We start from the raw sequence: 24,002 nt of genomic DNA, 5'->3' as shown, positions 1-24,002 counted from the left end.
CAGGAAGTAGACTGCTTTGCACAGTATATGACTGGGGCATGTGCAATGCAAGGGACAGAGGTCTGGTAAAATCACAGATTCAAGCTCATCTGGTGAGCTTCTGGCACTCTTCTTGCGCCCACATTAGTATCTATGACTTAAATGAAGCCCTTTATAGGTGTTGAAATTTTAAAGATGCTGCCTAGCTACTGAGATTACAGCCTTCAGTGAATTACCTGGGGAGCAGATAATGTGGGTATCCAGTCTAATTAGCTCTGCATCTGCCTCAGAAAAGCACATATACAAGTAGGAAAGAAAGTGGTGGAAATCAAAAGGCAGTCAGCTGTTTGAGCAGCAATGCTCACTGTTTTACAAGGATGTCCCTTTGACAAAGAATCCCTTCTTTCCTCTCTCATATGAAAAAAAGTCTAACAGCAATGAACATATTTGTTGTTGCAATACTTTTGCAAACTTCCTGTTTTTTCAAACTGCCCAAATGTTTAGGGTATGAAAGATCATCTGTTATCAAAGGTATTTCAAAGACAATTCTATCCTTGAGCTGTAAGGAAGAGGAGAAGGGCAATTCCTGTGCTTTCAGATGCCATTAAGTTAAGACTTGGCAGACTGTACAACCCAGCTAACCTCAGAGCTGGGTCAGTGCCCAGAGAGTGAGGCAGTCTGCAGAACATGTAGCACCCACTCACAGAATGCATTGTAAAGCTGAACTAATACTTTGCTTTACCTCCAGGAAGACACTGGAAATCACAGATGATCTGGCGTAAGAAGCTCTTTGTGTTTCTTTTTACAGTTTGTGTGGTTTTTCACAGCTGGTTCACAACAACGAGTACTGAGTACCTGTGCTGATGTCCAAATTAACAAAAATTACACCCATTAATTGAAATTTCCACCATGTTTTTGTTTTAATATTTAGACAGATGTGTCGGAGCAGAAGCAAAGTGGCTCTCTTCTGCACTAAAGCAGGTAAGAGAGAAGTGCGTATAATACAAAGATGTTTTCTGAGATGTGCTAAATTACATTAACAAATACAAATGTTTAGTGTGGATTCATTCTGAAATTTGACTAGACTTCTGCAACATCCAGTTTTGCAGTGTTTTTTCCCCCTCTATGCTATTCTGTTTCATCAGCTTTTCTTCTTCTTTGACTAGAAGGCTATGTACTGCAGTCCTGCTCCCACAGAACAAATTTTGTCAGCAGTCAGGCTTCAAAAATTACTTTGATAAAACTTCATGCTGAGTGGTTAGCAGGCTATCTGCCTGGGAGCTGAAGCCATTTAGTGTGAAGCTCAAGGGGACAGGAGACTCTGAAGCAGAAAGCTGCAGACAAGTCTGTAGACGCAGCAGATTGTGCAAGTTTAAGTGGTTTGAAAATGCAGAAATTCTTCATCGTCAGTGAAATCCTGTCCTACAGACAGGGAGAGCTTTGTTGAAGAACACTTAAATTATGAATTAGCTTGACACAGGGAAAATTAATCACAAAGCATGACCTAAATATGGGAAACTAATCAAAACATTTACTACTTTGATCAGAAAAAGCCCCAACCCTTATATGAGCCTGTCAAAGGTGTCTGCTTCTGACATATGTTGCTTTAAGTACATTTAAAACCCATTTCCCTCTGAAGTTGAGTGAACACAGTAAGAATTACAGGTTACAAATAACCATTGCTCCTCCTTTGGGAGGCTGATTACAGAAACAGGTAGTGTTCTTTTGATCTCTAAATCAGACCTAGTATAAACAGGATAAATAATGTCTGCTATCTTACAAATCCAGAATGTAAAGTGAAACAGAAGTGGAGGGCTATTTCAGAAAAGTAACTGTCTGGCAGATGGCAATTTGGTGTAATTTCCACTGGAAGTGGCTTATAGAGTACTGGAATGTCTTCAAATTTTCATATCTCTTCCCTTAGTAATTTCCATAGGCCAAGCAAGATTGCTGCCATGTAGCTGAGTAAACAGTGTGACATTCACCTGACACCTGGCTTAAGAAAAGCCTTATTATTGCTGAGCAGATTTTCCAGAATCAGTTCTTCTGGATAGTACAGAGTAGCCCAGGCATGTTGCTAGCTGACAGAATGACAAGGACCTAAACCCAGGACACCTTCCTAAGGGCAGCCTGGTAATCCCTGACAGAAAGGAAGTCAGGATCCCAAGCTTAGCTTGGTTAATATTTCAGGCTGAGCTGGTTAAATTGGTATCAGGAGAGAAAATCCTTTGATATAGGAAGGATAAAAATAGCTCCGTGTATTTGGTAGAAAGTGGGAGAAGGACTTCACACAAGGGCATGTAGGGATAGGACAAGGAGGAATGGATTTAAACTGAAAGAGGGTTAGGTTTAAATTAGATATTACAGAGAAACTCTTCCCTGTGAGGGTGGTGAGGCACTGGCACGGGTTGCCAAAGAAGCTGTGGCTGCCCCATCCCTGGCAGTGTTCAAGGCCAGGCTGGATGGATGGGGCTTTGAGAAACCTCGTCTAGTGGAAGGTGTCCCTGGTCATGGCAGGGGGTTGGAACTGGATGATCTTGAAAGTCTCTTCCAACCCAAACCGTATTATGATTCTGTGATATTATTGTGTGGTTGTTCAGTATTTAATGTTCTCTGTTATTCAGTGTAATTTCATGACTGTTAATATAATTGTGTCCACATTTTCCTTGTAGAAGGTCTTGTACATGCTGCCTTCATGGTAGCAATAGTAACTTTGTGGTAATTCCCTTCTGTGTCTGTTCCTCACTAGACTGTGGCCGTCGCCCAGCTGCTCGCATGAACAAGAGGATCCTTGGTGGTAGGACCAGTCGCCCAGGCCGATGGCCATGGCAATGCTCCCTGCAGAGTGAGCCAAGCGGACACATATGTGGCTGTGTTTTGATTGCGAAGAGATGGGTCTTGACAGTAGCACACTGCTTTGAAGGGTGAGAGGGCTCAGAGAGTTTTACTGTTCATATAAATTTGCACAAATGAATTAACCAAGTCCTCCCCCCTCTACCAAACACACTGGAGTAGGTAGTGACCTTTGTAGAATGGCAGTCAGGCAAATTGCGGAGGCCTGGTTTTAGGAGACTAAAACAAAGTGAATGCTATGGTGAGGCACTGGAATGGGTTGCCCAGGGAGGTTGTGAATGCTCCATCCCTGGCAGTGTTCAAGACCAGGTTGGACGAGGCCTTGGGTGATATGATTTAGCGTAAGGTGTCCCTGCCCATGGCAGGGGGGTTGGAACTAGATGATCTTAAGGTCCTTTCCAACCCTAACTATTCTATGATTCTATGATTCTTAAGCATTACCTTAAGTTTTGACATGCTTTATTATTCATTGCTGGCACCTCTACTAATGAAAGCTAAATGAAGATGCCCTGACTTTCATCAGGAAACAGGAAAACGAAGAATAAAACATTAATCCTATAGCTCTCATACAACTGCTATAGATTAAGAAAGTAATTCTGTACACCAGCATAGAAATAACCCTGGAAAAAATGCTGTGGCCACTAGTTAGAAACTGGGTATTTACTTACAATGCAACTGACATATTGAAGTCACTGCCTTTTCTAGTTATAAAGACTCCACTCCTTTATTAGGGGTGCTGTCATTAAAAAGTCAGTATTAACTATTCAGTACCTCCTGGTATCTGAGTTCCTCTGGTGGATGGACAGTCTGGAGTGCAGAGGAAGTTTCCATGTCTTAGGAATTGTCTTGGTAATTGACACCTTTTCAGTGCTAACAAGCATTTAATTTTAATGAACTACAGATTTTGGAGTTAAGTTTATTACCTCCTTTCTTTTGTCTTATACTCAGTTGGGTTTCTAAAGATAGCCGAAATGTGTGTTTTCTGATGTAGTTAGCAAGTAGTTCTCTGCTAGGTGGTTGTCATCAGTGCTTAATCCTGCGTTAAGCTGGTACTTGCTCATTGGAAATTATGTTAGACTACACTAAACACCCTTCTTCCTGTTCAAGCCAGCAGAAATTCTGTGGTAAGCATCTCATGACTGGTATTTCTTTAAAACATTAATCATCCCCCTTTTCAGAAATAATTTCAGTTTTGTCTTTATTTCTGAAACACTGAGCTCTTTGCTATTTGTTGCCCCTCATTTAGGGCTATACAATACCTGTGTGAGCTCAGAGTGCGGCATGTTAAAGGTCTCTTTCACATTTGTGTTCCAATTGCCTTAAAGTACCAGGAGCCCAGGACAATGTTTTACTTTAATAATTCATTGAGGAGTTCTATGAACTTTTTTCTCTTCTGCCTCTCCAAATAAATTTGAGGCTACAGTCCTAGTGGCCTGAAATCTTTAAGTAAGTCCTGCATTTGTATAGCTTGATACGGCAAGGGCAATATCATTCTTGATGTCATGAAGCTTTCTTGATACACAGTATTTAAATAGTCACCAAACCAACCAGGTAAGCCAACAGTTAAAGCAGATTTTAAAGTGCTCCAGTACTTCAGACAAAATGTTTCATTTTGTGAAGCATTTTATGAAGTTCGTGTGAGGTTTGGGATACAAAGTATGAGAAGCATATAACTATAATGCAGCAGAAAGTATTAATGCAAATACTCATGAATACTTGTAGAGGGCATAAATGGAAAGAGCTACATGAAACATCATGTCCTTTGCTAGTTTATTAGTACAGTCCCCAGAGTTTTGTCAAGATTGACTTGAAATGCATTACACTAAAGCATCCAAGGCATTAAGGTCTTTTACTTGACTGTAAGGTCTTTTACTTGTACCTTCTAGCTGTGACTGCTCATTGCTCTGAGCAGTGATTTTTTTACAGTGTTCATAACCACAGTAGTAAGTGAATATTCTTAGCACTTGATCTTGGAACTTTAGGGAAAAACTCACTAACTGATCATGATGGTGAAATGATCATTTTAGTCTGAAATATCAGAATTTTCATGCAGCTCTTAAGATAATGCAAAAATACCCTTTTTAGCAGCCAAATCTCTTTACAAATTATAGAAATTACAGTCCTGCTGAGCATTGTGAAAAGCTGAAATTTTGCATGCTTTGATTTACACTGCTTTGAGGAAGCGTCAATCTTGTCAAAGGAGCTTAGTTACATGGAACTTTATTTCATCAGGTATGAAAAATGCTGACTTTGGAGGGGTTTTAGAATCACAGACTAATTAGAAACCTGTGACTTATCCTGTGACCAGTTATGATCAAGAGATTACACCCCCAAAGCCTTTTGTAAAGTCTATGTGTTTCTTGTGTATATCAACAGACACTCGCTCAGACTTCCCACTTGTATCATGTGCATCATTTTTTTGTGATCTTGTATGTTTAGCAAAAAAATCCTAAGAGTTGTAGGAGTCAAAGCAACCTTTGATGCAAGGCATAGGAAGTATGCTTGGCACAGATTGAATGCCCAATAAATAAGGGACTTGTCCCATGGCTATTGTAAAAGAGGTAATTCTTGTAATAGCATTGCTTCTTTGAGACTCTTTGGGATTCCAGCGAGACTCATGGCTGTCAGCAGCTCACTACTGAACAGTGCTGTCACCCCAGTGAAACTTGTACATGCCCACCAGTGAGTATGGGAGCACCAAAGACCTGGGCAGGCTCCAAGAAATGATTTTGAGAGCCTTTGGCATAATACACCAACTAATTGGTGGTCACATGTCTTCTGAAGGTATGAGCTTTAATTTATTTGGTAACAGACAGGAAGGAAATGGAAAGCATTGCATTTTGTTGCTCAGATTTTAGCTGTAAGTAATGATGCCTAAGGATTTGTTTTTTCTTGTAGTATTTTATGTATAATTGTTTACAAAGTGTAATCTGCAAAATGTCAGGAAGAAAAAATTATTGGGTATTTTAGTTTAAAAGAATGCTCTTTTTTGATTACAATTCCCCAAGTTTTCTTTTCTTTTCAAAGGAGAGAAAATGCAGCTGTTTGGAAAGTAGTGTTTGGGATTAGCAATCTTGATCACCCATCAATCTTCATGCAGACCCGACTAGTGAAGACCATTATCCTCCATCCACGCTACAACCGAGCAGTGGTAGACTATGATATCAGCGTTGTGGAACTAGATGAGGACGTCAATGAGACAAGCTATGTAAGACCTGTCTGTTTACCTAGCAAGGACCAGCTGGTTCGGCCAGATACCTACTGCTACATCACAGGCTGGGGACACATGGGCAACAAAAGTAAGTTGAATATTTCTGGGACCCTTGGAGAAATATGTGAACCTTCTACTGAATTAATCAAATAAGCGATCCTATTACAAAGCTTTATCCACGTATATTATTACTGGGCCTTATTAAATACTAGGGAACTGTAACTACTCACGGAGGGATCTAGCTGTGACTAGAGCCTAGCTTTTTCAAATCAGCAGCTTGAATTTATGCTCTTTAATCCTTACTTAGACAAGTGGATTGATTTAAAAAAACACTGAGGCTCTAGAAACTCTTATCAAGAAAGTCACCTGAATTGGTTGTTTTACTGGTTTAGGTTGTATTAGGAACTGTACTGAGAAGGGGGGGGACATTCTTAGTTCAGTGAAAGTGGAATGCACTGGAAACACTGGCAAGCAGGCTGAGTGAAAATCTTCCTGAATCAAAAGGCATAATCACAAGTGCTGGTTTTGTCTCTCCAAACAGAACATTAGTGTGTTTTCTTGTTCTGTGCCCACTGCAATCCTTGGGTCCCATGGCAAGAGCAGATGTTGCTATCACAGAATCACTGTCTGGTTTGGGCTGGAAGGGACTTTAAAGCTCATCCAGTTCCAACCCCCTTGCCATGGGCAGGGACACCTTTCACTAGACCAGGTTGCTCGTTTAGACAAAATGTTTCTGAATGAATCATGTAAATCATCCTGGCCGCAGCCCTATTAACGCTTTAGCCATTGTTTCTTCCTTCACCAGTAACTACAAGGGAAGGTTGTTGTTCTGTACACTGGAGAGGGAAATTTTCCTTTCAGAATTGCTTCAGGTGGGACTTCACCTCAAGTGGCCAGGCCAGACATATGGCAAAAATTAAATTGCACGTGTGAGGGATAGGCCATTTACTAGCAGTTCCACCCATCTAAAAGTAGATGGTTACACAGCATTTAGTATTTCATGCAGTAAGTAGAACAACTTTCCTTAGAATTTGAGCTCTGTCAGCTGTTTACACCATGAAGAAGTCAATTTACTGTGTCCTGAATGCACTAAAATCACATCAATGACCTTTGAATTCCGATTCCCTGATGTACTAAGTCAAATTTACACAAACATAACTCAGCTATCTCAAAGAGCCATTGTAACTAAGTATCTGTGTGTTTATGTGGGTATAGTTTAATGCTTAATTCTGTTTTCCAGTGCCTTTCAAGCTTCAAGAAGGAGAGGTTCGCATCATTTCCTTAGAACAATGCCAGTCATACTTCGACATGAAAACCATCACCAGCAGGATGCTGTGTGCTGGCTACGAGTCTGGCACCGTGGACTCTTGCATGGTAGGAGAAACTAACAGCCAAAAAATTGCTTTTAGAAATCAAAGTACTGTGATGTTTACTAGGTATAGCATACTTTAGCTACTACAGGAATCACAACTGCCTATTTACAGATTTTAACCCAACTTTCATTATCATTGATGCAGTAGTCAGCTTCAGTTTATGATAATGAAATGCTGCTTGATGACTCTTGAAGGTTTATCTGTATTCCTTAACTATTATATTAATTTTTAATTTTAATTTCTTTTGTTATTTTAATGAGCCCTCTGCAGGTAATTTTTTGTATAAATAGAACAGGGAATAAATACTGGTATCACATAAAATCATAGAATCATAGAACAGTTAGGATTGGAAAGGACCTTAAGATCACCTAGTTCCAACTCCCCTGCCATGGGCAGGGATGCCTCACTAGACAGTATTGCCCAAGACCGTCCAGCAGAGCAGCCAGTTTTTTTCAGCTGAGGTACTTACTAAAGGCAAATTGCTGTGGGAACCAAGAGAGCTTTAACCATGACTGCTGGCCACGTATAGCCTCTGTAGACTTTATTTTTCTTTCACGTTGCAGGGTGACAGTGGAGGACCACTTGTGTGTGAGCAACCTGCAGGGCGCTGGACTTTGTTTGGTTTAACATCCTGGGGCTCTGTCTGCTTTTCCAAAGTTTTGGGACCTGGAGTTTACAGTAATGTGTCACATTTTATTGAGTGGATTGAAAGACAAATATACATCCACACCTTTCTGCTAAACTAACTTCAGATGGTAAGAATTGTGCTGACAGACAAAAGAAAAACAGGAATCAGCACTTCAACAGTGAAGATTTTGCAGTCCAGAAACTCATGAAATAGAGTTTCAAGCTCTATCTATTCTTGTTGTGGAGGTATGGAATACACAGTGTATGTTAATGGTAAACCCTCTGCTGGTGAATATACTCTGGGGTAAAATTAATAATCCTTTTGACTTCTCTTTTAACTGTGTTGTGGTGCTATTCCAAACACAGCAAAAGGCTTAAAAGAATCAGCCACTTTCTGCCTTTCAGCTATTCAAACTAAGCAGTAGCACAGACTAGAAAAACCTTTTTAAATAACCTATTTTAATACTATTCAAGTAGCATATGCATTTTCACTCACTTGTCATGACAAATGAACTCTGTGCATTCAGATGGGACACTTATTCACAAGGGCCACACTGGGCATGGCCATGCCACATGCTGGAGGGTGTGGAAGAGGTCGACAAGTTTGTGCATCCATGTGGCACAGACACATCAAGGTACACTTACCAGTCTCCACAGATGTGCAGCCATGTGTTCCTGGTGTGTCTGAGTTAAAGCATTCTGTCCCTGCACCATCTTCTGTTCACAGAGCCAGCCTGGGCGTCTGCAGGGAGACAGACGGACGAGTACAACAGACCTGTAACTACCACTTGAGGCACCTGAGACCACAGCTCAGCTCTTGAGACTCTTTGGACAGTTTCTATCACTTCATTTTCTGACGCTTCCCAATGTCTTGATATGTCCAAGAACCACTCATGTCTTGACAGCATGACACCTTTGTCAGATCTGTGCCCCACTTGTTTTTCCTTCATTTTGTAGCATGTGTTCAGCATATAAAGTATGCATTGACCATCTCCAGCCTTCTAAAAACATAACAGAGTTGTCAATGCCACTGCAATGGTTTTCCCTCCCACAGTAAGCTAGTTTGAACACCTGGTGCAATATTGGAAATGCAGCTTTCAGTACAGCAAAAGATGCAGTGTGACCAGTACCCCAAGTACTGGGAAACTGGGTATTTTTTGATAGGTCTCTTATAGTATCTTGCATTGAAAGTTTCATTTTGCTTAGCAAGACTAAATAACTGGAAGGGCAGAAAAATCTGAATGACAGAAGACTTGGATTGCAGCTTCTAGTCAAATGAGTATTAGACACTAAGCAAAGTACAGCAGCTCACATGCTTGGCAGCCAGATAGTGGAGCACTCTGTGGTAGTTAAGAGGCTGGGCCTTGACTCCGAGAGAGTCTGGTTCAAAAATGTTTAAACGGAGCTTGGCGCCTCTTCATGGTGCCTAGTGGGGAAGTGTGTCTTACCATCTGCTGCAGGTGCTGTCCTGCACAGCGCTCAGCTTTTGAGAAACCAGAGCAGGAGGAGTCAGGACCCAGAATTACAGGGTAAATTCCACCAGGACTAACATGTTTAAAATCTGTGTGTTTAGTGCTGTGCCCAGCCTGCTGTGAATCCTGATTAAGGCATGTAACCACTCTCTCTGCCACCTCTGGTACACCCCCACGAAAACATGATGGGAACTTATCAATACCATGACTGCCGTATGTGGAAACACACATTAAAAAAGCTCAGTAACAGACATTTCAGGTACTATTAATCATGTTACAACTAATATATAGAACTATCTTCTCCTTTAACATGTTTAACATTAGACAGACTAGACAACATTAATATTCAATAACTATGCTATGGATTCTGAACCTCTTTTTAAGTGACTATTGTATCACTGGTTCATGCGCAGAAAGAAAACCCTTCCAGGCTTTGCTAGGTCTGGGTCTTTTTTATGATACATTAAGGATTTTGTTTTACTATAAATGATCTTTTTCCCCAGCTGTAAATGAGAGAAGGAAGGTATGACCATGTTTTTCCAATGCAAGTAGATTACAGATGAAACAGGTTATTGACACCCTTTCCTCAAGGACATGGAAGCTGGAGCTCTCCCTCCCCACTTTAGCTTTTCTCTGGGGCAGGACCTCTGCAGCTGTAGGGCAGCACAGATCAACGTCCCAGAGCCAGTTACTGAGAGATACCAGGAGAGGTTGCCCAGAGGCTGTCAGAGCCAGCCTGTCTATCTGTCCGTCTGCTGTGTCTGGTGACAGGTTTCAGCAAGGTCTGTTTTGCAGAAAACAAAGACATGCTTCTGTGAAATGGACAGCCCAGCCCTCAGCTCTCCGCCAGCTGACATAGTTAGCAGCTTTGAATTCTGTGAAGCAAATCGCTGAATCCATCTCATCGTTTCACGTAGACATAAGTGCTACCAAACGATAATATGTAATTACACATTTTTATTGACTGGGTTTGGCCTGCCACCACTTTCCAAGCAGTCCCTCCCAGGAAATGAGATTGCTTCCACCTATGGTCTAGCCCCCTCCTGGTAAGGGATCAGTCTGAAGACTCATCGCAAATGGCTTCAGGATGGAGCAGTTGGGTCTTGTCCTTCCCCACAACCATCTCTGACATAACATTCCATGTAAAGAAGAAATTTGTAATTTTATAAATGTATTTTTATACTGCTTTTTTTATGTGTGCACACGAAATAGGCAAACATAGCCCTCCTTCCCCTGTACCTGTGTGCTGACTTGACGGCTATCATCACAACTATGCTGTTCCTCTTTTAAGTGTAGCCTCAGCGTAAGGTAACAGTTGTTGGCTTTACTTCTAACATGCAATGTCACAGTCAAGCAAATGTGTTTTTTTTTCTAGCTGTACTAATAAAAATTTACAGTAATTTTCCAAAAACCTTCTCTGTTGAAAGTGTGTTTCAATCTCAAGAGAGAGACTCAACACTCATATGGAGGTGTGAAGTTACAACTTTAGCAAGAGTGCCTAAAAATAGTCTTTAAAAGTTATTTGCATGCCCTTATCTAGCTTTTTTAAGCAGCTCTGACAGCCCCATTGGCACTACAAGACTTGTGGAGATTCTGGCACTACCACCACTATACAACTTCTAGTTTCATCTGCATGTGTGCTTCTAATACAGAGCATTATCAATAATACTGCTGCCAACAACTACTCTGGATTGAGAAATCTAAAATAAAACTGAAAATGCAGTCAAATTTCTCTGAACACATTTTGTTCTATGGCTTTCCTCAGGAATACAATTAGTTTGAAATAACCATCTCATTTTAACTGGGATCCAGCATTTTAAGGGCATGTGCTGAAATCAAAATACTAACCATGCAGAAACTTAAAATAATAGTTAAAATTTGCCTTTTCACTGCAGTCAACAGTAAGGCATCCAGGACCAGGAGGGTAAGAGTAACATAACCAGAATCAGCCAGGAACAAACAATACAAAACCCATACTGAAATTCAGCTATGAGAACATTCTTAACACCATCACATTCAGAACTTGGCCGCCGGCCTCTACAGAAAGGAGGGCTGGGCTGGCCAGTGTCAGCGCCAGGTCCAGCAGGAGGAGTAGCTGGTCCACACTGGCTGGTCCTCAGCCCCATGCTTGGCCCTTGGGGCTGAGGGGAAAGACACAGCTTGGGTCAAACATTCAGCTCTGTCTATGCCCCAGGTACAGACCAAAGCTCACTGTGCTGCAAAGACACTTGCTCTATAAAGGTGGTGGCTTCCTGCCACCTGCAAATGGCGTGGCTGCTGTGAAAAAAAGAAAAAAAATCATTCTGTAAATCAAATACTGCACATCAAAAAATTAGTTAAAGCTGCTCCAGGTGTAGCTACAAGGTTTGGCAGAGCTGAACATGATTGGTTTATTTTAAGCTGACAAAAGTGTAAATGCTGTACTTTCTTTCACATCTGGAAGGCACCTGTGAGATGATCTTAAAAAGCCTGTTTTCAAAATGGAAAAGTCAGGTCATGCTGTGCCAAAGTGCAGAAGCCAGCAGGGGAGCCTCATGTCTCCAGTGCTAAAAAGAAATAAAGGAAACAACATTCAGCTGCTGAGAAGCAAAGGGAGAGTGATCTGCCTTCACTCTTCACTTGGCCCTCTGGATATGGTCAGTTAACATTGTGAAGCTTTCACTGAAGACTCGCAACCCTCATCTCCCTTTCAGTGAAAAACAGCAAGAGATCACGGCAGAGACTCTGTGTTAGAGATTTCTGCTGTTTGTCCACACAGAAACAAAAAAGGAAAAAAAGACTGGGTTTTACACAACAGATAATGTCAGTACTTAGACTGTTTGTCAAAGTCCTCTAAAGAAACACAGCCTATAGTAGACAAGTTTAAGCAACACACACCATCAGTGAAACAACATAACCAGGAAAAATAGAATGTGTGCATGTTATCTTGGACCACTTCAAGTGGTACCACAGTACTCACTTATAACCTCAGCACAGGTTGGATTTGAAGTTTCAAGGTAACCTGCAGGGTCTGGCATGCTCAACATACAGATGGAATGATCTTTCATCCAATTCCAGAACCCATTGCAGAAGCTCCACAACACCAAGCAGTGAGCAGGGGGTGATTAGGCTTGTAGAAGCCACAGAATAGCAATTCAAGTGTCCCAGAGGCATCATGCAGTCAGTCAGCCCCATATCCAACAGGTGACTGTCACATTTCTTGGGCAGGTATTTCAATGCCATGGCTTACACTCACAGAAGATTCTGGAAGATGGTACTTGCAATGCTTACAGCTTTTGTGTGACACACATGCAACCTCCTGAGGCTAAACGATCAGATACCTGCCAAATCCACTGGCAGGTTCTGCTCCTGCAGCAGAGGCAGTCACAGGCCAGTGTTGTCCCCACACTCCTTTTTACAGTGGCAGATGGAGAAGTGGAGCCCTGTGGTCCCTCAGCTCACTGCAAGTCCTTGAGCTACTCCTTGAGAGCTCAGCATGCCTCAGTCATAGACTTGTAAAACCACAGAATAGAATAACCTGTTCTCTGTGGCCACAGGTGAAGAAAGCCCATAGATTTAAGGCACAAAAAAACACGCAGGTGAGGCAACAGAAACAAAACCAGTATTTGACTTTGAGGGCAGGAGAGCACTGGCCTGGCCTGCTTCTCTGGAGCTCTTTACAACAGGAGAACATCTGCTGGGAACAATAAGGGCAAAGCTGAGCCTGTGTGGGGCTGTGGAGCAGAGCAGATGACTTCACTGAGTCTGTTTGTGTGTGATTCTGCCCTTGTACCGTCTCCCTGCGCAACCTGCTGACCATTTTGCATCTTCCTCTTGGACACCTCACAAGTCCCCATAGCTTGCAGAGCAAGCCAAGATGTTTTACTTGGTACACCTGGAGCCCACTCCTGGCACAGTGCCCCCACAGCAAGAAGGAGGCTACAGACAAACATCTGAAAATCGTAACGGCAAACCAACAAGCTCCACATGATCTTAGAATTTGAATGCCTGCCATCACTTCAAAGGTCCCCACTAACCTTCTGCTACATGTTACAGAAAATATTTTGTCGTATGTTGAACCAAATTAAAAAAAAAATATATCTATGTATTTGTAGAAATGGCTGTCATCACTGGCTCCTTTCACTGTTTTCCTTCTATAGGCTAAACAAAAGGGTATTTTTCTGTTCACTAACACTAGGGATACAGTCAGCCCTAATTACACTCTACCTTTTGAAAACAGAATCATTTTCAACTTTTGGTAACATGTGGTGACCTTCATTTGAATGAACTTAGCATGCCTCCAGTATCTGCCCTGCATAGCAGCAGATGTCTCAGACCTCACAGCGTTTGTTTAAATTCTTTCCAAGATCTTAAAAGATGTGGAATATGTAATGTTGATCATTGACATGGAAAGCTCATGGTTCAATTAAAAAGCAGTGCCCTTGCCCCAAACACGGTGCCTGAACACACAAATCTTGGCAGTTTGAAAGCAGAAAGCTTTAGAATGAAACAGAACCAAAAAATGGGCTCAATACTAAGAATTCATTAGCAGCTATAGTTAGAAGAAACTGTTTATTTCAACAGGTGCTAGTAGATCCAAACAGTTTCCTAAGTTCCTCCATAAACTGGCCATGTAACTTTTTGGGGAAGGAGTAATAAGGAGGCAATATGTTGGTCTGGAACCCAGACCCCACATGCACTTCAGCCAGCTCTTGTGCAGTGTGCAGAGCAGTGGGAATTGGTAGGGGCAGGACATCTGCAAGAGAGATGAACAACAGAGCTCAAATCTGGGACATGTAATGGGTTATACCTTCTTCCTAACAGCCTGTAAAGATACTTCAGCTGTGCATTATAAAAGCACCTAAATGTAAAATCACCTGAGAGTGAAGAGGGTAATGTCATCAGGTAGAAGCTGCTATTTCTAAAGACGTGAAGGCAGACTGGAGCTACCCACTGCTGCTGGCAGACAATTTTACAGTGTACGCATGAGGTAGAGTTTAGAGAAAACTCAGGCAACCAGCATCTGAGCTGGATGAGGCAGAAAAGAAGTCCAGTGAGTGGCAGACTGCATGAAAACAGCACAATGGAGATAAAAGGAGGCATACAGCAGGAGCATGAACTGTCAGAGAGAACAAAAGGCCTCACTAGGATTTGGTTTTTTTTGTGGAAGAGGAAAGTGAGGGAGGTGCATGACACATATGCCTCATCTGGGCTGCCCTTTTGATGGTTAAAATCATGTCTGGCCAGCACTGAGATGGCCTGTGCAATAGCCTGGGGGACAAACTGGACCCCAGTGGTTAAAACAATTACTGTATTTCAGTAATTGCTATAAAATTACTATATTGCAGGAGTCTTTCAACAAGCCAACCAGTAACTCTACATCATAGAATAATAGAGTAGTTAGAGTTGGAAAGCACCTTAAGATCATCTAGTTCCAACCCCCCTGGCATGGCAGCCCTTCTGCTTACATCATACATCCATAAAGCGGTGAGTCCCAGGGAATGCTAGGATTATAGGCTAGCAATGCAAGGCAGCAGATTGGCCTACCTGCAAATCCGTATTTATTCAACATCCTGTCCAGAACACCATGAGGTATTGTGCAATCTTGCATACAAGAAATAAGCAGTATGCAAAGTCTATTGACTGAAAAATATAAAAAGCAACCCAGCCACTTAGATCTTGAACATCAAAATAAATTACAGAAAATCTTTATAAACAAAAAAGCTTTTAAGGAAGTGTGTGCATCATCTCCTTTGGCTGAAGAAAAAACCACAATGTAGCATAAATCAGCAGTTATTACTCTTGGGTTTTAAAATAGTTAACATTCCAACTTTGTAACATACACTGAAGCATCTTCTTCACACAAAAGAATTCAAACCTGATTTATGCTGCAGCAACAGCACTGCTGCCCCCTTCAGAATCACACACAGAGACTTTGGCACATGAGTTATTACCACCGAATAAGTCTAAATTAGTTTTCTTTGATGAATTCAGGAATTCCATCTTCTCAGAGTTCAAGCCATTTGTGTTCCCAGACTCATCCTGAATGTCTGGTGAGAAGGAGGTGTCCTCTACTAACCCATCTCTTGAACAGGCCTATAACAGTGTTTTAGACGTTGGCAAAACATTGGCAATGCTTTCTTCTTCTGACACAGCACTTGTGACTGAGCTAGAAGACCCAGAAGTAGCATGGAGCTCCACTCTACAGTTTACAACAGAGTCATCTCTCCATCTCTTAATTGCTTCCCTTTGCTCCTCTGGGGTTAGACTGTCAAGGTGCCTGGCTCTCAAGACCGGAGATGGAAACAATGTTCCTTGGAGAACTCTTAGCAAATATCTACAAAATAAACACAGTTTCAAATAAACTGTTCAGAAGCACACTCAAAACAGTTTCCAGCAACACTAAAGAAAACCAAACACCATTCAAGCAACCATGAGGCTGCAGCAGCCTCTAAAAGTTTTAGCAGGTGCTGTTTTGTGAACATCAAGTATCAGGCCAGCAACAGCACCAGAACACGTTTGAAAAGTGGCATTTTTATAGACACATACTGATCTCAGGGGCTTCCACTTTTCTGTCCTGAATGCTGTTCTCCTACAGATGTTACTGCAGCACTGTGCACTTGCAGCTTCAGTGAATGGCTGGGGTCCCAACTACACTGGAAGTGGAACTTTCTGCATATTAGTGTCAGGCCCAGGAGTAAAGGCACCAAATTCATGCTTCCAACATAGCACCAATAGCCCTGGGAAGAGTAAGTAAAGCATCATTCCAAAATTTTTAATTTTTGCAGGAGCCAGAGAATTCACCAGAAGCAAGAATGAACAAGGCGGTGAAAGCCTAAGAAACAAAGCATCACATGCAGTAAGAGAAATATGGAGTACCAATGATGTTACAGAATTAAACTCTAGGAATATTTCATATTAGAACTGACTTAATTGGCAACTTAGGTTGGGCAAAGGTTTTAATAACCATAGATTTTTGCACTGTATTTTCAGTCAACAGGGCGTCTAACATCTGTCCCTTTGTAGGAGAAATGATGTTTAAACTCCAGTGAAAGCCGCAATCTCCCTTCCCCAGTCCAGAAAGTGTAGAGCACCCAGTAGTGTCACAGTTCTCACCAAGGGGGGAGAGATACCCTTACAAAGGAAAAAGATGTATGTGTGAGAGCAGTGGTTCCATACTTCTACTTTAAATCACTCAAGTAGAAAAGCTTAAGTTAGTTAGACACAACACAGTACTTCTATGTATAGTACATGGTCAACTTTGATCACTAATTTAACTGATTTGAATAGAAATTATAAACCATATAAATGATACATTTACGGACTGTAGTGACAGGACAAGGGGTAATGGGTTTAAACTTAAATAGGGGAGTTCAGGTTGGATATAAGGAAGAAGTTCTTTACTGTGAGGGTGGTGAGGCACTGGAATGGGTTGCCCAAAGAAGTTGTGAACGCTCCATCCCTGGCAGTGTTCAAGGCCAGGTTGGACAGAGCCTTGGCAACATGGTCTGGGGTGAGGTGTCCCTGCCCAGGGCAGATGTGCTGGAACTTGGTGATCTTAAGGTCCTTTCCAACCTGAACCATTCTATGATTCTATAAGTCTGTGGTTAGAGACTACTGGGTTTGTTATCTCGAAACACAATCTGCAATATAATATAAATAATCTAATATAAATGACAAAATGATGTATTTACTGAAATTTAATTTCAGAACATGGCACTAAAGAGCTATCCTCATATGGCTTGGTCAAGTTGTGAAATTTTCTTTATATTGAGGGTGGAGAGGAAGACCTCTAGCCAGAGGGATTTATAGCATCACTGACTCAAGGAAAACTAATTTTGCTAACAATAGCAATCTAGCATTATAAAACAGAAACGCACCTTGGTAGCAGAGCAACACAAGTAGTCAGGAGGCAAACTAAGTAAAATACTGGGTCTGTCATGTGCTGTTCCATAATCCAATAAGGATTTGATGATGGATTGTGAGTTTTGTAGGTTGCCCCAAAGGCCAGAGTGAAGACAAAGTAAAACAGTATGCTGCCAACTACAACTACTGTATGTATCCAAGTCTGCAATTCAGAAAAGGAAAGAAATCAGATTTAAGCTGCAAATGGAAAGACCTGTAACATGTGTTAGTGTGTACACATGCATACATGAACAAGCATACATTCTTCCTCCAAGGATAGCTGCTTAATGTAGCAGAGGATAGATCAATTCACGTAATATTCCCATTTTATTCATAACATTCCAGGAAGAATGGAGCCTTCTTCCTACAGCATATCGGTGACCCAGCCATTTAGGTTTTTTTTTTATTCTACTACACACATAGCTTTTGATACTTTTGGGAAAGACATTTTTTTGTGCCATTTGCCTGAGATGACCACCTCATCCACTGGCAGCAAAGAAAGCCTTCTCCAGCAAATGGAGGTGAGATCTTTACATGACATCATTCTTCTGTATCTTGCTTGAGACACTGATTAGTTATACATTTGAGTTTTCTGTAATTTTATACCTAAACTGCTATAATAGTTCCTATGGAACCAACACTGTCATCGGTCTGACAGCTTGCCAACATTCTGAAATATCAAATAAAACTCATTTAAGTACCGGTTTTCTATTCTGAGTGTGGATACACTCATGCTACCCATATAGTCTCAATAAAGGCATTTTATCACTGCTTCCATGCTCCCAAACAGAACAAAGGAAAGACTGAATCCCAACTTGAAATGTTATCCATTGTGAAACAATCCTAAAATATATATATATTAAAAAAGACAAAGAAAAAATAAACCCCATTACTCTATATCCTAAATATTAATGGACTGTAAATATTATTGTATTTATTTTCTTTAAAATTATGCAAGAAAGCCAAGTATTACCCTTTTCAGGGCTGTAAATTTAGCCAAGCTAAAGCACATGATTTAGCTTGCACAGACTTTACTAAAAACTGGAATAGCATTTCTGTAGTGTACTGGTTCTCTAGTTCTGGTACCAAAACACACCTTTGACTTGTTTATCCTGGCCACAAAGCAGATCATCAGTTCCAAGCGTTCAGTATCAACAGTTCACACTGAGCTGCAAGCTTTGGGAACTAATGAAGGCTCAGCAGACCGATCGCTGGCTGGTTTTACTATCTGCAAAACTGACACTTTCAAAACCAATGTATCCTAACAAGGCAGAATCCTTTCACTATTTACAAATAATTCTGAGGCCAAATTTTGTTAACTTTAGTAATATCTGTAATTCTATTGGCTCCAATGGCAGATGCATTAGGAACACTTGCATGGTCACATATATGAAATGTTTGGTTTAGGTTTTGGCACTTTTATAGTTACTCTGTTTTGTATATGAAGCTTTTTCTTCTGTTAGTTTTAATGAAAGCTGTATGCACATTCTCTGTTAGGAATATACTCTCCTGGAAACAAAGTACTCACCACAGATCTGCATTCAATGAGAAGGTGAAACAGTATTATGAAGAGTGCTGCTGTGTTTATAGGGTTTCCAAAAGAGAAAATATCTATGTCTGAGCCATAGTACGTCTGTAAAGGAAGCCAATGGTCAGCATAATACATTCTTTACATATAGTCCTAATACTTAAAAGTGGCAAGAATACTTTCAATACCACACAATCATAGAATGGTTTGGGTTGGAAGAGGCCTTAAGGATCATCTAGTTCCAACTCCCTTGCCATAGGCAGGGCACCTTCCAGTAGACCAGGTTGCCAAAGACCAGGCTGTCCAACCTGGCCTTGAACGCTTCCAGGGATCTCCCCTCCATCAGCAGTTCAGCTCAGTTCCAATTATGTCCCGTTAGTGCACATTTATATATTAAGAAGTAAAATTAAAAAATTTTGTTCTCTAATTTGGGGTTTTAGTATATCAAAATGTATAAATGTGTCTCATATCCAACACTTACAAAATAAGGCACAAAAAAGCAAACAATACTTTGGTAAAAAGCATCCAGCAAGGTTATCCAGAATGTTGAAGGCAAGTAAGCCTGTAAGAAAAACAGATAAATGCAGATAAACAAATTGAACAAATTGCTGCATCATTAATTAGCATTAATTTGGATCTGAGGAAAGATTATCTTCAGAAGCAATTCCAGATAGTTTCTCAATGAAGAGGAATCTTCTGTGTTATGGTAATAAGAATAAAGATCTCACTCCACACAAGCAGCTAACTGTTCTTACAGCTGTTTCTGCCAGAAAAGACCTACCAGAGCCTTCACCTGAGTACTAAGGCAGGGAGGACAGGGTGCAGTGAATTACCCTAGCAGCTTACCATCACTGAACACCAAATCCCACTTACTTCTATCTCCACCCCTTTCTTTTTGAGTACATATGCTGGCTGACTTCAGTAATTTGTGCTGGCTGACTTCCCTGGGCAGACTGGACTCCTCTGAGATAACGTAACTCACTGGAATATGAGAAACCAATTTGCTTTTCTGCTGTAATAACACACTGCTGTTTTAGTGAGCTAAATTAGCTCCTGGAAGATCTCATGGGACAATCAAGCTGGCAAAAAGGAATGTAGTTTAACTATGTGGGTGAAAACAGGGAATGGAAAGAAAAGAAGGGAGGAGAAGGAACAAGCCTTCCTCACGTAGTGACAGCAAACTGCTATGACAGCTCAACCGCTTATGAAATCATATAGTTGCATCTGCCCTGACTAAAATATATATTCAGGTCCTAGACTGAGACACATAGGTGAGCAACCTAGCCACCCAGCTTCGTCTACAATTAGTGGACAGGGATGTGTTTCTCCAAAAAGCAATCCAGCTCTTTCAAGAACTGAACTGCTCTCTGGAGGTGGTGTGGGAACCTTATCTTATTTGCCTGTCAGCTAAGTGCTTTAAAATATCGAACATGATTCCAAGTTACTGGCCATTTTTACAGCTTGTACAGAATCTGTGCACTTGTGATATCATGGTGCAATACTGTGATAGTACATCTTTTAAAGCATTTATTTCTTCTATACTGCACTTGATTTTTTATACTGCATTTAATAAAAACAATTATTTCACTGTGCTTCCATGCAAGAAGTGATATGATTTACTACTTAACAACTCCAACCACAGAGCAAGGCAATGATGAACAAAAGAGAAAAACTCTGATAAAAGTTAAGGGAAAAAAGGGGGGAAGAACTTCTGTAATGCAGTAATTGTGATTATGTTACCGCAAAACCTTCAGCTCAGCTCACTGTACATATCCTGAAGACAAAAAAGGGCCAAATCTGAGGCCTTGTAACCTTTACTTAGTCAAAACTCTCTTTGATTGACAAAGCACAGGTATGCCTCAGCCACTCTGCAGGGACTCAGACTTGTACCAAAAGACAACTTTGTTTAGCAAAAATATCATAAACCAAGCAACATAAAGTACTTAAGGATATGTAAAAAGAAATGTAAAGGTCACAAACAAACAGAATAAATTGTTTCCTCACTGTTTATCTTTTTCTCCCTTCTAAACCAGACCTAGACTTCTGCTATATTAGGCAGATGACACTGCATGTCACAGCTCATTTTTTTAGTAGCATTTGTTAGAACAGAATAGAACAGCACAGCACAGCACAGTGTATTTCATTTGGAAGAGACCTACAACTGCCTGACCACTTCAGGACTGACAAATTCAGAGCATGTTATTACGGGCATTGTTCATATGCCTCACTGACAGGCCTGGGACATGGACCACCTCTCTAGAAAGCATGTTTCTGTGTTTGACCACTCTGTAAAGAAATGCTTCTTAATCAAGTCTGTCACTGAAAAGCTATGATCATAAAGAAAATGGTGAGTTTTAGATGACTCATACACTCAAGTGTTTCCTCTCTCTGGGTTACCATTATCTATTCTGTCTCAGGCTCAGTATGCCACTGCTTTCAATTTTTATAATAAAAATACGATTTTAATTAAGCATTTGTTGCAGTTTAACTGCAGCTGGCAACTAAGCCCCACACAGCCACTTCCTCATTCCCCCCACAGTGGGATGAGGAGGGAATCAGAAGAATAAAAGTGAGAAAACTTCTGGGTTGAGAGAAAGACAGTTTTAACAGGGAAAGCAAAGGCCACATGTGAGTGAGCAAAGCAACACAAGGAATTCATTCACCACTTCCCATGGGTAGGCAGGTGTTCAGCCATCGCCAGGAAATCAGGGCTGCATCATGAGTAACAGTTACTTGGGAAGACAAAGACCATCACTTCAAATGCGTGTGTGTGTGTGTGTGTGTGTGTGTGTCCTTTCCTTCTTCCCCCAGCTTTATACACTGAGCATGATGCTCAGCATATGATACGATATGGGATATCCATGTGGTCAAGTGGGGGTCAGCTGCCTCGGCTATGTCCCCCTGCCCAACTTCTTGTGCACCTTCAGCCTCAACAGTGTGGCAGTTGAGACCTGTAAACAACAGTGAAAAGAACTGTATCTAGGGACCTTATCTTGGAAAGTAAGCCCAGATGCTCAGAAGAAATGCATTTTGAGGAAGAATGTTGACAGCTGAGACAGTGATCGAATTGAACAAGCTGGTAACAATGTTTATCTAGTACAATGCTTCCCCTGAAGTCCTTAATTTCTCTTATCATCAAATATTTGATAAGATTAGGCGCATATGGCTGAAAAGAGCCTACAAAAACTTTTGAAATCACAGTTTTTGTTTTTTTCTATCACAAGCCTAGATGTTTTTTCTAATAAAGTGGTTTTAAACTTCATGTTTTCCTGATGTGAACCATGAAGGAAAGACCGACAGAAATGGCTCAAATGCTGACTACTCCAATCTGCTTCAGACCAAGCACTCTTTAACCTACCAAAGATTTCTGGCTCGTCATGTACAGCTGTGGGAGTTGGAGAAGTACCTCTGCAGACACATCTTTGTCCAAGACACCATAAATGATAGGTGGCACCGACGTAAAAAGGAGATTGAAAAGAATCAAGATCCAGTAGTCAGTCATTGATGTGCCTGAAAACCCACAGAAGAACTGGTACCAGAACAGGAGGTTCACATAGGCCTGGAAAGTCAAAGATGGCATGACAAAATGTTACCCATAGACAAGGGTTTTAAAAGCCAGGAGGAAAACATGCAGATCTTTTCCACAGTAATCTGTGGAAAAATAATTATAAATGCTGTAGAGCTCATGCCAATCCTACACTTCAAGATTATATTTGACTAGTACACATTTCAAACTTGTCACAGCTTTACATTTCACACTTGGACATGACTTATTTAAATAGTCATGCTACCACTACACTGGTTAACACCCATTACCCGCTGTTTAATCAGATAACTTGAGTAAGAAATTCAGTCCAAGGAATAAGGGTCTCTGGTCTCTGCAGACATAAACCGGAAAATGAATTGTTTGGTGCTTTTTGAAACTGTTCACAGTAAAAAAAAAAAAAAAAATATATAAAGCCCCACTAAACCTTCAGTGGTCTCAAATACGCAAAATGTGATTGCCCTGGGATGTGACTGCTACATACCACATTCTTGTAGAAGAAGTAAAGCACCATGTTGGTAAGCCTGGTATAACACCAATGACCATGGACAAGCAGCAGCTTCTTGAGGTGTCTGAACTGACAGACTGCAAAGTCACTTGCCATCACAGCCTGCAACGCACATGAAGGAAAGGATATGTCATGTCCACGGTGTTAAAGATAAGCTTCAGATACTGCCAAATGAGCAGCTTAGCAGCTGATGGAAAGTTGTATTTTACGTTTGGGTTTTTTGTTGTTTGCTTTTTTTTTTTATTTTACACATAGTGCTTACAGTCTTACCCTCGCTCAGATCTGAGCCCCTCCATACAACAGTTTACACTAATACAAACTGCTCAGCCCAACAACATAGGCAGGAATGTGGCTGTCTTTATTATTACCACACAACTGCACAGAAATCACTGATGCTTAGGCTGCTTGTTTCCTGGCAGGACATAAGTAATAGGGATTTTGGTGATACTCAGCAAGCTCTGTTGTTTGGAGTCTGAACCCTGAAGCATTCAGCTTCTTAGCACTGCTGGAAGAGTGCTAAGGCTTGGGTGTGAGCTCAGGCTGCAAAATCTTGCTCGTGTTCAGTAATGGGCTGTGGAGCCACTGGGCCTCCAGGGTAAACAATTTAAAACTGAAACAATTTAAAATGGAATCTGATGACATTTGCAGCTGTCTTTGTATATACTACCTGCATGCCTTCTTGGCCCAATATTCCCACACCAGTGTCAGCCACCTGGATCATACTGACATCGTTGGCACCATCACCTACAGAGAAAAGAAGAAAAAACTATAAACTCTCTTACTTGGAATGCAACCTGAAGGTAGCTTTGCTGGCTACTGCATAACCATGGGGGTGGCAGGAAAAGACAAATATACAAGACCAGAATGTTCGGAGAAAAGCATTGTTATGGCCAAAAGTGCAGCCTAGGGAAAACCCTACAGAAAGCAGGATAAGTAAGTGGAAGACTTGACTGAAATGAGCTATATTTTCCAAATGGATATTAGCTGTTGATTTTGTTAGAATGCAGTTGGTATGCTGGAACA

General features: G+C 41.1%; 2 protein-coding genes and 1 long non-coding RNA gene across 5 annotated transcripts in view; 1 reads left to right on the top strand and 2 right to left on the bottom strand.

Annotated features, from left to right (window-relative positions):
* Positions 1–8,715, top strand: part of CORIN (corin, serine peptidase) — a 144,298-nt gene extending 135,583 nt beyond the window's left edge. For both annotated transcript variants that reach the window (XM_061472008.1, XM_061471999.1), the window contains exons 18-22: positions 911–960; positions 2,729–2,903; positions 5,860–6,131; positions 7,284–7,417; positions 7,980–8,715. In XM_061472008.1, the coding sequence (XP_061327992.1) occupies positions 911–960; positions 2,729–2,903; positions 5,860–6,131; positions 7,284–7,417; positions 7,980–8,162 (814 nt within the window). In that variant the 3' untranslated portion in view covers positions 8,163–8,715. The remainder of the gene's footprint in view (positions 1–910; positions 961–2,728; positions 2,904–5,859; positions 6,132–7,283; positions 7,418–7,979) is intronic.
* A 3,414-nt stretch (positions 8,716–12,129) lies between these two features.
* Positions 12,130–24,002, bottom strand: part of LOC133278828 (uncharacterized) — a 73,063-nt gene continuing 61,190 nt past the window's right edge. The window contains exon 2 of the long non-coding RNA XR_009746703.1: positions 12,130–12,713. This is a non-coding gene — a long non-coding RNA (uncharacterized LOC133278828). The remainder of the gene's footprint in view (positions 12,714–24,002) is intronic.
* The window catches only part of ATP10D (ATPase phospholipid transporting 10D (putative)), a 53,280-nt gene continuing 44,225 nt past the window's right edge, over positions 14,948–24,002 (bottom strand). The window contains exons 17-23 of one of the 2 annotated variants that reach the window (XM_061471950.1): positions 23,648–23,723; positions 22,956–23,088; positions 22,286–22,486; positions 19,409–19,489; positions 18,928–19,032; positions 17,375–17,562; positions 14,948–15,831 (exon numbers count right to left, since the gene is read on the bottom strand). In XM_061471950.1, the coding sequence (XP_061327934.1) occupies positions 15,591–15,831; positions 17,375–17,562; positions 18,928–19,032; positions 19,409–19,489; positions 22,286–22,486; positions 22,956–23,088; positions 23,648–23,723 (1,025 nt within the window). In that variant the 3' untranslated portion in view covers positions 14,948–15,590. Of the gene's footprint in view, positions 15,832–17,374; positions 17,563–18,927; positions 19,033–19,408; positions 19,490–22,285; positions 22,487–22,955; positions 23,089–23,646; positions 23,724–24,002 lie in introns of both variants that reach the window. The other variant, XM_061471958.1, reaches the window with a different exon arrangement.

This window comes from Pezoporus flaviventris, unplaced genomic scaffold (assembly GCF_033815535.1).
Source record: "Pezoporus flaviventris isolate CSIRO_AGI_PZ_B2104156 unplaced genomic scaffold, CSIRO_AGI_Pfla_v1 ptg000002l, whole genome shotgun sequence".
In the NCBI taxonomy this organism is placed as follows: Eukaryota; Metazoa; Chordata; class Aves; order Psittaciformes; family Psittacidae; genus Pezoporus; species Pezoporus flaviventris.
Note: the sequence above shows the minus strand (reverse complement) of the source record. Positions and strands in the feature narration are given on the sequence as shown.